The sequence below is a fragment of the Thalassophryne amazonica genome, chromosome 16, assembly GCF_902500255.1.
Source record: "Thalassophryne amazonica chromosome 16, fThaAma1.1, whole genome shotgun sequence".
In the NCBI taxonomy this organism is placed as follows: domain Eukaryota; kingdom Metazoa; phylum Chordata; class Actinopteri; order Batrachoidiformes; family Batrachoididae; genus Thalassophryne; species Thalassophryne amazonica.
The window spans coordinates 8,242,703-8,255,750 of record NC_047118.1 but is presented as its reverse complement, the minus strand read 5'-3'; the positions used below and the strand labels follow the sequence as shown (position 1 = coordinate 8,255,750).

Here is a 13,048-nt window from a genome sequence, read left to right as displayed (position 1 = left end):
TTTGTTATCATCAACTTTCATCAACTTTTTTCTTATATAGCGCCAAATCACAACAAACAGTTGCCCCAAGGCGCTCCATATTGTAAGGCAAGGCCATACAATAATTATGAAAAACCCCAACGGTCAAAACGACCCCCTATGAGCAAGCACTTGGCAACAGTGGGAAGGAAAAACTCCCTTTTAACAGGAAGAAACCTCCAGCAGAACCAGGCTCAGGGAGGGGCAGTCTTCTGCTGAGACTGGTTGGGGCTGAGGGAAAAACCAGGAAAAAGACATGCCGTGAAGGGGGGCAGAGATCGATCACTAATGATTAAATGCAGAATGATGCATACGGAGCAAAAAGAGAAAGAAACAGTGCATCATGGGAACCCCCCACAATCTACGTCTAAAGCAGCATAACCAAGGGATGGTCCAGGGTCACCCGATCCAGTCCTAACTATAAGCCTTAGCGAAAAGGAAAGTTTTAAGCCTAATCTTAAAAGTAGAGAGGGTGTCTGTCTCCCTGATCTGAATTGGGAGCTGGTTCCACAGGAGAGGAGCCTGAAAGCTGAAGGCTCTGCCTCCCATTCTACTCTTACAAACCCTAGGAACTACAAGTAAGCCCGCAGTCTGAGAGCGAAGCGCTCTAATGGGGTAATATGGTACTACAAGGTCCCTAAGATAAGATGGGACCTGATTATTCAAAACCTTATAAGTAAGAAGAAGAATTTTAAATTCTATTCTAGAATTAACAGGAAGCCAATGAAGAGAGGCCAACACGGGTGAGATATGCTCTCTCCTGCCAGTCCCCGTCAGTACTCTAGCTGCAGCATTCTGAACCAACTGAAGGCTTTTTAGGGAACTTTTAGGACAACCTGATAATAATGAATTACAATAGTCCAGCCTAGAGGAAATAAATGCATGAATTAGTTTTTCAGCATCACTCTGAGACAAGACCTTTCTGATTTTAGAGATATTGCGTAAATGCAAAAAGGCAGTCCTACATATTTGTTTAATATGCGCCTTGAATGACATATCCTGATCAAAAATGACTCCAAGATTTCTCACAGTATTACTAGAGATCAGGGTAATGCCATCCAGAGTAACGATCTGGTTAGACACCATGCTTCTAAGATTTGTGGGGCCAAGTACAATAACTTCAGTTTTATCTGAGTTTAAAAGCAGGAAATTAGAGGTCATCCATGTCTTTATGTCTGTAAGACAATCCTGCAGTTTAGCTAATTGGTGTGTATCCTCTGGCTTCATGGATAGATAAAGCTGGGTATCATCTGCGTAACAATGAAAATTTAAGCAATACCGTCTAATAATACTGCCTAAGGGAAGCATGTATAAAGTGAATAAAATTGGTCCTAGCACAGAACCTTGTGGAACTCCATAATTAACTTTAGTCTGTGAAGAAGATTCCCCATTTACATGAACAAACTGTAATCTATTAGACAAATATGATTCAAACCACCGCTGTTATGTAACAGCCTTATTCCAAAATGGAGTAAATTCATATTTTCCCCCAAAATTCTACACACAATACCCCATAATGACAGTGTAAAAAAGTTTGAAATTTTTGCAAATTTATTACAAATAAACAAAAGCTAAGAAATCACATGTACACTCAACAAAAATATAAACGCAACACTTTTGGTTTTGCTCCCATTTTGTATGAGATGAACTCAAAGATCTAAAACTTTTTCCACATACACAATATCACCATTTCCCTCAAATATTGTTCACAAACCAGTCTAAATCTGTGATAGTGAGCACTTCTCCTTTGCTGAGATAACCCATCCCACCTCACAGGTGTGCCATACCAAGATGCTGATTATATATATATATATATATATGTATGTGTGTGTGTATGTATGTATGTGTGTGTGTGTGAATTCTTAGGTTGTTTTTTTAATAAAATTACAGTCATTTCAATAAAACTTTTTTCCTGTTGTTATTATGGGGTGTTGTGAGTTGAGTTTTGAGGGGAAAATGAATTTACTTCATATTGGAGTAAGGCTGTAACATAATAAAATCTTGAAAAAGTGAAGCGATGTAAATGCTTTCCGGTTGCACTGTAATTGGGTAATTTTCTTTATTGATACAAAGAAAATACAGAAGCCATGAAGTGAACACTGGGACCAAATTTACTATGGGTTCTGCGGAGTCCTCTCCCAAAAAACAGCCATTCATGGGACGAACATTTTATAAATATTGTTCATGTCTTGTTTCATTGGATATAATATAACAAGGTTTTCTTGAAAATTCAGTTTAATTGTCATAGACTGCTGTCTGCTCAGTGCCCAAAGATTAAATCGCGCCAGACTTCAAGATCAGACTGTTTGTGAAGAATCTGTGAGCAATCTGACTGCAGGGCCTGCAGACACATAACTGGCAATCTGAAGGGAATATAGAAGTTCCGTGACCAGACTGTGAGAGTTGTTGGGGATTGTGTTGGAGTTGCACTCAGAGTGTTATCTAGAGGAGTCGTAGTACACAACTTGATGGAAATTCCAGGCTCTAGATTCAACTCTTTTGGGTCCTGGTGCTTCCTGTCTTTCTGTATTGTTGTTAAAAGTAGACACTATCCAGTGACCTAATGTGACAACTGGATGTCTTTGGCATTAGGTCCCTTTGAAGGATCCTTACACACAGCTCAAAATATTTTCTGTCAAACAAAAGGTTACTTAAGGAGTCTCAGATGAGGAGTCTCACTTGCATTGTGATCGAATGTCAGCTGTAATGTTTTGGACAACTGGCATGTTTCTCTGAGCATGATCCAGCACACAGATCCCTCAGGACTAAAGACTAAAGCAGCTGGAAATGGCAGAGGACACACCATGTTCCACCTGTCTGTGGCAGATAGATGGTTACTTTGGAGAGATGGGGATGCAGAACCCAAGATAGTTCCATAGCTTGGTTGATGCAGTGGTGGATGGCACCAATGCATGCTGCAAGACATGCACTGTTATATGAAGACAAGTCCAGATATTGGGGAAAGGTTTCACAGTTTAAAGGTTTGCTTTAAACTATATTTGCCCTATTCTTATTTTTGCCTCATCCTGTCTTCTTCTCTGTCTTCTTCTCTCCTCCTCTCCTCTCTTCTGATATTCTAATCTCTTCTCCAGTCATCTCTTTGATCTCCTCTCCTTTCCTCAGCTTTTGTCTCCTCACCAGGTTTGTCTTCTCCGGACTGCTCTCTTCTCACCTTCAGGTCTCTCCTTTTCTTTGTTCTCCATCTCTTTCACCTCTCGTCCCATATTCTCCTCAAGTCTCTCCTCCTTTCCTTTCCTTTCCTCAACTTGTGGTGATACAGCCATCGTAACACTCATCTAGTTCCACACCTTTTAATACATTTGAAAGTAATGAAGTAGAACAGCAGTACAGTTAAAGGTGAAAACTTTATGTCCTGCCATTGCTACACGGTGCTCTGGTTATTATCCTCCTTTTCAATTTGCCCCTTCTGTTGGTTTAACAATGACTTCATTTATATGACCACAATAATCCAATAACTGGGAATATTCCGGTCATGGTAATAATCTGATTGGATGTGTTTACATATACTACAGTAATGGAATAATTGAAAACAAAAAACATGATTTATATGATTCAATCAATTAGATTTCTGTCCATGTTTGTGATGTCAACTAGTTACTTTTAAAACCTCCTATCAAACTTTCCTGAATATTTGGTGCCACAGTGGTGCCACAGAGCTGCTTATGCCGGTGTCCTGTTGAGATGAGGTGCGTCATCGAGATGAGGTGCGTCATCGAGATGAGGTGCGTTGCGTAACTGCATATGTGTGCACTGAAAAAATTACTTGACGAAGTTCGCTTATTTTGAGGGGCAAGTAAATGTATAAATTGTTCATCTGAACGTAGTAATGTATAAAATCTACTCACTATAAAACGATAAGTATTTTTAACCTGGAGTTAGCTTATTTCGACAGGCAAAATATACACATTTATGCTCCTAACGTAAAATACAGAAAATGTTTTACTTACTAGGCTATAAATACACTGAATACAATTAATAAAAACTGCATGCGCAGTTGCACGTCGAGGGCAAGGCCTTTAATCCTCTATTGCTCCCGGTGTGTAGTGAGCGCCTTGTATGGCAGCACCCTGACATCAGGGTGAATGTGAGGCATAATTGTAAAGCGCTTTGAGCGTCTGATGCAGATGGAAAAGCGCTATATACAAATGCAGTCCATTTACCATTTACCATTTTGTGCAGTTGCGCGAGGCACCGCATCTTGACGGGTGACATCTTCAAGTCCTGGGTAGAGCGATGTGCGCATGTGCACGCATGCGCAGTAGCGCGATGCACCTCATCTCGACGGTACACCGGTGGTTTGTGCAACTGTACTGTAGCTGGCAGCACCACGGACAGCTCCAGTGCTGTCTGTGGGAAGAATGTCTGTCTGCCCATGAAAAGCTTCTTGTTAGCGCAGTCTTATCTCAGTGTGACTGGGGTTTCAAGAATCCATATAGAACTAGAATAATTGATAATCGGGCATGGGTCAGGTGCAGATCCAAATCATAGAAAATCTTTGGTGCGGGTTGGATGATTTATTTATTGCAGAGAGTCCTGTTGACCATCAGAGCTGATTCACGCATCTCTACTAGCGGCTTGTGTGACCACACAAAATAATTATGACAAATGCAAATACACTTTTGCACTTGCACAGATGTAACAGAATCAAAGAAAGTAGATTAACAGTGTACATGCACCAGAGAAAACGGTATTTTTGTCAAAAACCTAGGTGTGTTTATCCGATTTCTCATGATCAGATAATGGCCTCAATCTGAAAAGCCTATGAAATTATGCCATTTACATGAATACTTTAATAATGTGATAATTCCAGAAACCAGATGATAATCTTTTTCTTTTTTCCTTTTTCTCTTAGTGAGCATGTAAACACTAGGCTATCCAGCAAGCACATAAACTTAGCATGACATGAACACCTGACTGCTGTTCCTGTTTTTCACGCTTGTGAAAAAATTTTCTGCTCTCTCTCTCTCTTTTCATGAAGATAATTCTGCTTGGCTCTCAGGAAAATACTGACATCTGCTCTGACATGATGAGGTAGACAGGAAGGCGGAGCCCTTGTGGGATTAAGTTTGTTGATGATTAGTCTTATAGGCATTTGCTTATCTATTTAGGATACCAGTGTTTATTGCCTTTTATATCGGAGGAAGCATTTTGAGATATTTGAATATTGAGGGAACATATCTGTGACTTAAACATAGTTTTTTTTTTTTTTGATAACTTCATATGGATGTTGAAGTGAACACCCTAATTGATGTCACACTGAATTGTATTTAATAGCATTTAGCAAGGTATGTGTAAACATATGGCCTCAACTATACAACCGGTTGTTTGTCAGATACCTGAAATTGTTGTTTAGTTTTGTTTTTGCTTCTTCTTCTTTTTTAGGATGCATCACCTCAGAGATTATGCACAATTGCTGGCTACAAATCCATATATCAGTTTTTAACAGAGAGAGCATCTCATATTAACTCATTGAAAAAGGTGCACGATATGACCCCTTTAATCTGTATCATTTATGGCACATCAACATTCATGCATGTTGTGACAGGTGGCAACCTGAAACTTGACATGTGTCAGATTAAAAACAGATAACAAAATTGGGATGCCCATCAAACCACTCGTGCACGCCCACAGGAAGAACAGTCCATAAAATAAAATGGCTCCCCTCACTCAGTCATTGCCGGCAATTTGGACAAGGTTTCCGTGGCAACACAGACTTGGTGTCTCACTGACGACAAGCAGAGACAATGGTGTTATAATGCAGCTGCGAAACACTCGCATCCAACAGCAACAGCCTTGATGGTGCCCCCTGTCCATTCACTGTGAACAGATTTAAAAATGCAGAGCAGCGTATTGGTTTCACATCAAAACCACAAATCAAATATCATGTTTCAAGGTTTTTTCCACATGATTTCTTCTATCTTAAAAGTTATTATTATTATTATTATTATTATTATTATTATTATTATTATTATTATTATTATTATTATTATTATTATTATTATTTATTTTATATTATTATTTTATTGAATTATTTTCACAGCAAAAGGTTCAAAAAACTTTTTTTGTTACCACTCTGAATAATACCCTAGCAACGATTAATAAAGAGGATCATTAGAAATGCCCTTGAATCTCAGCTGATTTTTCTTTTTCTGTTGGAGTAAAAGCTTCTCCGAGATGAAAGAACCAGTGGTGTTTCAGTCATATCTGTCCCTCAGGACTTTAAAAAGAAATTGCCTGATGTGGCTATTGACCAAAAAGAAACATACATTTTGAGTTGAGGTGCATGATATTCTGCACTACACTGTTATTTGCACGATACAAATTAAGAAACACCCTAATGGAACATTTTGTCAAAAACTGAAGCATTAAGCTCCGCTCTCACCTCATGGATATGCATCATGTGAAGGTGATGGTGTGAAAGCTTGTCCATAACCTGGAAAATGTTCCTCCATCGATGTCCATGATGAACCAGGATAATCCTTGTGGTCCTGTTTTTTGCTCATAGCTGGTTGAAAGATGTTTGAAAATTTCATTCTTTCCATTGATTGACATACTTCCATAATCCATTGCAATTCTGCAGAGCCCATAACATTGTCGTATAATCCATGACTTCACAGGGAAGTTTTCGGGGGAGCACCAACATTCTGTTAAAGTTGAATAAATGGACTGCATTTATATTATGTTTTTCCACCTGAATTAGAAGCTCAAAGTGCTTTACAATGGTGGTTCACATTCACCCATTCACACACAGATGTCAGGGTGCTGCCATGAAAGGCACTCTCTACACACCGGGAGCAAGTGGGGGATTAAGGACCTTGCTCAAAGGCTCTTAGTGATTTTCCAGCCTGAGAGGGGTTCGAACTGAGAATCCTCTGGTCTCAAGCCCACTCCTTAACCGCTAGACCATCACCTCCATAAGTGCAAAAGTTATATGACAGGTGTGTCTTCAGCTATACTACGGTTGTTTTGCACCTCATGCGGTACAAATCCCACAGATTACATCATCAGACCACACAAGACAGGCGCATTACTCGCCAAGTGGCACGCGAGATTGCTGATAGGTCTGGTGGCCGCCAAGGCTGCCGCTGCTTGTCTTAAGAAACATTTATTACTGCGTCTATTTGTTAAAAGTAGAAATGCACCAGACTCTGGTTGCTTTTGAACAAATGTCCTCTTGATGTGCATGAAGCTGACTGTGTGCATTCTGTATACTTCTGCCCTGATTGTCTTACTGGCTGCATGTTTGCGTGTTTGTTTTTTTACAGATCACATGTTGGCTAACAATTTAGTCATTCTTTTAATTCAAATCTGTCCAACAGTCCTGCAGCTCAGCTATGCCCCAAAGAATGGATGTTATTTAAAAGGATAAATGCCAGCATTGTGTTTCCTTCTTCTGTGTCATCAGATAAGCTGTGCTCTTTACTTGGTCAGGCATCCATGACCTTTATGGATGTTGTTCAGTTCAAGTCCTCAAGCCAGCCTCCATTTCAAACAAGCTCCTGTTGATCAGTATCCTATTGGGTCTCGCTGCCTTAACAAACGCTGGCTGAAGTATTTGTCACAATTATGCACACAGATTTTCAAATATGGCGAACATAAATGCACATATCACCGAAACATCTACTGAGGAGCACAGCCTCACTGCACTTTGTCTTCAAAAGCTCTCTTGGAAAATGCATATTTTTAGTTGGCACGTGTTGGTGAAGGAGCTGTGCTTCCATAATCTGATTTAACGTCTTCCAGCTCTCCTTCCTTGACAAAGCAGATACCTCAGCTACATATTTCTTTCCTCAGGAACGTTGTCTTCAATAAAAGAACCAAAAAATAAGTGTAATGTGACGAACAATGGCTACTTTCTCCAAGGTTGGTTATGTGTCTGTGCATCAGCTGAGCTAATGTGATTGTGTTTAATGCTCTTTTCATACCCTTGAGCAAACACACAACCACATTGTTATTGACTGGCTCGTCTGGGACAATAAATAATGCAAATCGCATTTACGTGCTGTAAACAATAGCCGCAGGACGGAATTCTTCTTTCCCCCGAGTGACTGTATTTGTGATAAACAATTCTTCAGTTTGATAACTTGACACAAGACTGTTTTGTTTGCACAATTTCACATCATTATGATATTTGTTGTTCCTGCTAAATCCTGGCAATATGTTTTTTTTTTTCTTTTATTCAGGTGGCGTGGGCATTGCAGCCACCCAACTGTGCAAGACGGTGAAGGATGTGACTGTGTTTGGCACTGCGTCTTCCAGTAAGCACGAGACCATCAGCCAGGGTGGAGTCACACATCCCATCGACTATCGCACCAAGGACTATGTGGAAGAAGTCCGCAAGATCAGTCCGAAAGGTGAGAACCCAGGCGGGTTAATGAGTGGGCTTACCACGGCTGTAGCCCAGGAGCATCGGGTCCCTTTTTTTTTTTTTTGTCGCCAATGTTTATGTTGGTGTCTTTGAGTAATCAAACAGAATATTTTGCCTTAATCAGTGGATAGTCTGATTGCAGCACTCAAGAAGCTGAATGAAGAGTTAGTGTCTCCTTATCACTGAGAAAGAATAATGGAGTGAGAAAGAATAATTGAGTATATATTTAAACATTATTGCATTTAGCCCTATTCTGGTAAGATTTGTTTTATATAAGGCGGTGAAATAATGTAATAGTTGTTATGACCAAATAGCACAGAATAAGAAATCTCTCTCTATATATATTAGAGAGAGAGATAATGTGTGTGTGTGTGTGTGTGTGTGTGTGTGTGCGTGTGTGCGTGCGTGCGTGCGTGCGTGTGTGCGTGCGTGCGTGCGTGCGTGCGTGCGTGCGTGCGTGCGTGCGTGCGTGCGTGCGTGTGTGTGTGTGTGTGTGTGTGTGTGTGCGTGTGTGTGTGTGTGTAAGAAGAGTTCAGATGCAAAACCCAGTATCTCCAAAACCATAAATTTTTAGTTGGCGCCAACATGTACTTGGCTGTCAAGGGGACCATCAGTGTGCAAAATATGAAAGAATTTGAACAAACTGTTTTCATTTTATTCATGAAAGTCTGTGCAGTTCCGCATAGGGTTTCTATTAAATCTACATTTTCAACTGCATTTTTCTCCATTTGAAAAAAAAAAGGACTTACTGGGTTTTGACATATATATACGAGTGTAAATATAATTTCATCTGAATAGAGCTAAACTAAGTAATCTATCAATTATGGATTACTCCCACACACCAGAATAAAAAAAAAAATCACATGGTGTTGATGTAGACATGTAGTTGGGAAAATTGAGCCTGGGCATGATCCAAGGGACCTAGGCCAAGTGTGAGTGTGCCTATACAATGCAGGTTTTCAGTGACTTGACCATTAGAAATGTATCTGCGTGTGGTGATAGTTTTGAAATTGTAGAGTGGCGCAGTTATCTCAGCAGTGACATTCACGTCTCTGTGGGCTTGAGATCAAGAGATGCCTGTGAAGAGTTTATGAAGTCATGAGTTCTCTGGATAGAGGTGTCTGATGATGCCGATACTTTTGCAGGAGAATAAATGCCCAAGTCTTGAAGACTGTGTCACTTCCAGTTTTACTGGACAGTTGTGTGACCTGGATGACCTAAGGCATCAACTGGATGTCTTTGGGACTAGGTCACTTCAGAAGATCCTTGGGTACAACTGGAATGACTTTGTATCAAACAAGCATTTACTTCGGGGGAAACTCAGATGATAAGTATCACTAAAATTGTGAGGGAGTGCAGCTACGACATTTTGGCCATGTGGCACATTTTGTCCTCAAGGTTGAGGACTCCAGCAGCTGGAGAGGGTCAAGGGCATGCCCATGTTTTGCAGCAGATAGACAGTTACTTTTGGGAGGTAGAGATGTACCAATTGTCTACCTGAGTGGTTGCTTTCCGGGACCCAGGGTGGTTCTGTGATGCGGTGGATGTGGGGACACGCTACACCAATGCATGGCTGCAGTCTTAACTGGAGTAAATGTGCACTAGCTTTTTTAAGAGGTAAATATAGTCCAGATTGTTCCAACAAGGGAAACGTAACATTGTATAATGTGGAATTGTAGTATTTGTAGCTCAGTTCTGATTTTCTGACTAAGATGATCCTTTTTGATTCTATTTGTCATGTATCATTCTCAGCAGCTGTACTTTCAATGCGTTCTGATTGGATCTGAATAGCTTAAGATCACCCATGGTTTTATATGGACGTCGCCCTCTAAGGGGCACAAAATATGCTGCTTTTCAGCAAAACGAGACAACTTCCAGTTCCTGTCTCTCCCCAACCGCTGTGCTCCTAGCGGAATGAGGAATGCTATTATCCTGGAAGCCCCCCCCATCCAACCCCTTCTGTTCTTTGTAGCCTAGAGAGACATCATGAGATGGAGAGGAGCAGAGCAAGAAGTGACACTTTAGGCAGAATGTATCTAATTAGGAGCCGTGCATCAATGTGCGGTCCTGCTCGCTACCTTTCCCTCGATCTTCGGCTTGCCGTCAATCCATCTGAGCTGTGGTTAGGGTTTGAGCCCTACTGTGAGCCTCACAGAATCAATACACAGAGCAAGGACGGGGTTTGAAGAATTCCCCCCGGACACAAAGGAACATCATTAAGGCTGAGACAACATGGCCAGACATTCATAAGCTGCACAGAAACCTTCATAGTTAGAGACTGGTTTGTTATTCTCTCCACCAAGGAAGGGAACAGAAATCAACAGAGAGCTGCTTTGTCCGCCTTGTTTTATCAGTGACGAGAATGTGAAAACATCAAAACGAGTACTTGTTAGTGTTCGTGTAAACATGGCACAACTTGGCTGAGTCCTCGTCCTCGTGAACTCTGGCATGTGGTGGGGGGCTGCTTGGCAGGCTGCGCTCGCGGAGTTCACAGCACTGATCACTACCCACTTAAGCCCTTCTCACATTTGGGATGAAAGATGCATGTCCCCTGTTAATGTTCCATTCTGATGTTATGTGTGAATAAGAAACAGAGGGACTGATATCTAAATGTTGATCCATATTTCTGTCCAGTCCCAACCTGGCAACAAATGCAAAACGCCGCACATTCAGTGTTTTGCAGTTATGAATCTCGTGCCATCTCACGCGAGAGATCAGTTTCAGCAGAGTTCCATTTCAGAGCACAATGTAAACAAACGCCGTGAAGTGTGGACAACAAGACAACATTGGGACACGGCAGAAGTCCATCACAGGTGCTACACCTCCTCTAGTTAACCCTTTCAACTTGGGAGAACGTGTCATCATCATAATCGCCCGTGAATTCGCTGAATCAACGCCATCCACGTCCTCGTTAGTCATTGGTTACATGCGCTATGAGATGCCGGAACTCTGCTGGCGCCGCGGTGCATTCTGGGAAGTGCAGGGGGCCACCAGGGGGATTATGGGAAACGATAAAGTAATGAATGCAAGTGTGACAAACTGTGACATCATGTCCGAGACAAGTATCTTCTTTTCAGAGAGATTCACACACTTTTTTATCTAATTCTGTCTTTTTAATGCTGTGTCTCTTCCTCTCTCTCTCTCCATCATTACATTTTGAAATGACCAACACACTGCAACACCAGTGACTTCTTAATTGAGCTGTTGACTTCATAAATACATGCCATTCGTAATGCAGTGCACGCTGGCCCTAATGGCTCTACGCAATAGGATTCTGAAATAACACAGCTCTCTCTCACAGCGCAATGCAAGTGCATACAATCCCCTGACTTCTTATTTAATATGTTGCTTTATTTTTTTATTCTAATCCAGTTACATTTGTTCTGCAAATCTGATTGGTTAATCATGTGAGGTTTCAGACCATAAAATATCGAGTAGATGGTGGCAAAATATTTGACTTTTTCACATTCACACCCTGGCGCTGTCAGCTGAGAGCGAGAGAAACTAGTGCAGCAACGACAATGCCGAAATGCGTGGATTTAAGATACCATACGAAGGTATTGATGTGGATTCTGATACAGAATTACTCAACGCAGCTGACAAGATGTAGAAATCTGTGGGTCTGTTCACAGAATTTCCAGTCTGGCATGAAGACGCTGTTGCTATGGTAAGCTTCGCCGACCAAATTACTTACAGAAAGATAAACCGTGCAAACAATGGAACTGGATTCGAATGAGAATAACTCCCTTGTGTCTGATGACTTGTGGACATTAATGCTGGATTTTACGGTCGCAAAATCCAGTGACGTGTTCCCTAAATCGGCGACATGTTCCCTAAATCTACACCAGCTTGCAGAGAGGTGCTGACATGAGCATGGATGCATGAAGATAAGAAGTGATGTATACATACTTGCGGCCCTTTGGTAGCATGATGTCTACAACTCCCCTTGTTGCATATCAAAATATTCAGCTTTCAAAATATGTGTCACAAATTTGTCTCAAACACTGTATGTAGAAATATTTTGGCTTTAAATCTGAAAAAAAAAACATTAAAATCATTTTTAGAAAATTTTTACTTGAAAAAGGAAATCACTTCACACATCCCTTGGCGACAGGTGCGTAAGAGAAGGCACAAAGGCTGCTGAACAAGAAAACAAAAAAACTCTCGCACACTGCCTCGCTTGCAACACAAAGGTGAATTGAATTAATCAAGCAACATTTCGGCCAATGGCCATGATCAGACAGAAAAAAAATTTTACTTAAAATCTTTATTTAAAATACTCCTTTATTCAGGTGGATAAACTATATTGGTGCTCAAAATGTTTTCACCAAAGCCTTTGGATAACAAAAATAGTGTAATATATGAAGAAAACTGCATATCACTATATATAAAAAAAGTAAAATAAAATCACTCACCATTTCCAGTTACATGTTTTCTGCCAACATTCTCTGCAGAAACATTCATAACTAGGACTGCAAGCAGTCATATACGGGCCCTCGTTCCGCGCGACCGCCTACCCTGGGCAGTGTGTTCCCTTGTGACCAAATGTGGGCATGTGCGTACAGGGGCAACCACTCATCCCACAGTTCAAATTTCAAGTAAATCACACAATGCATGAAGGAGTTATTCATGTTGATGGTT

General features: G+C 40.9%; 1 protein-coding gene across 1 annotated transcript in view; it reads left to right on the top strand.

Annotated features, from left to right (window-relative positions):
• The window catches only part of vat1 (vesicle amine transport 1), a 116,708-nt gene that overhangs the window by 74,816 nt on the left and 28,844 nt on the right, over positions 1-13,048 (top strand). Inside the window, exon 3 of the mRNA XM_034191081.1 lies at positions 8,223-8,393. Within this exon, the coding sequence (XP_034046972.1) occupies positions 8,223-8,393 (171 nt within the window). The remainder of the gene's footprint in view (positions 1-8,222; positions 8,394-13,048) is intronic.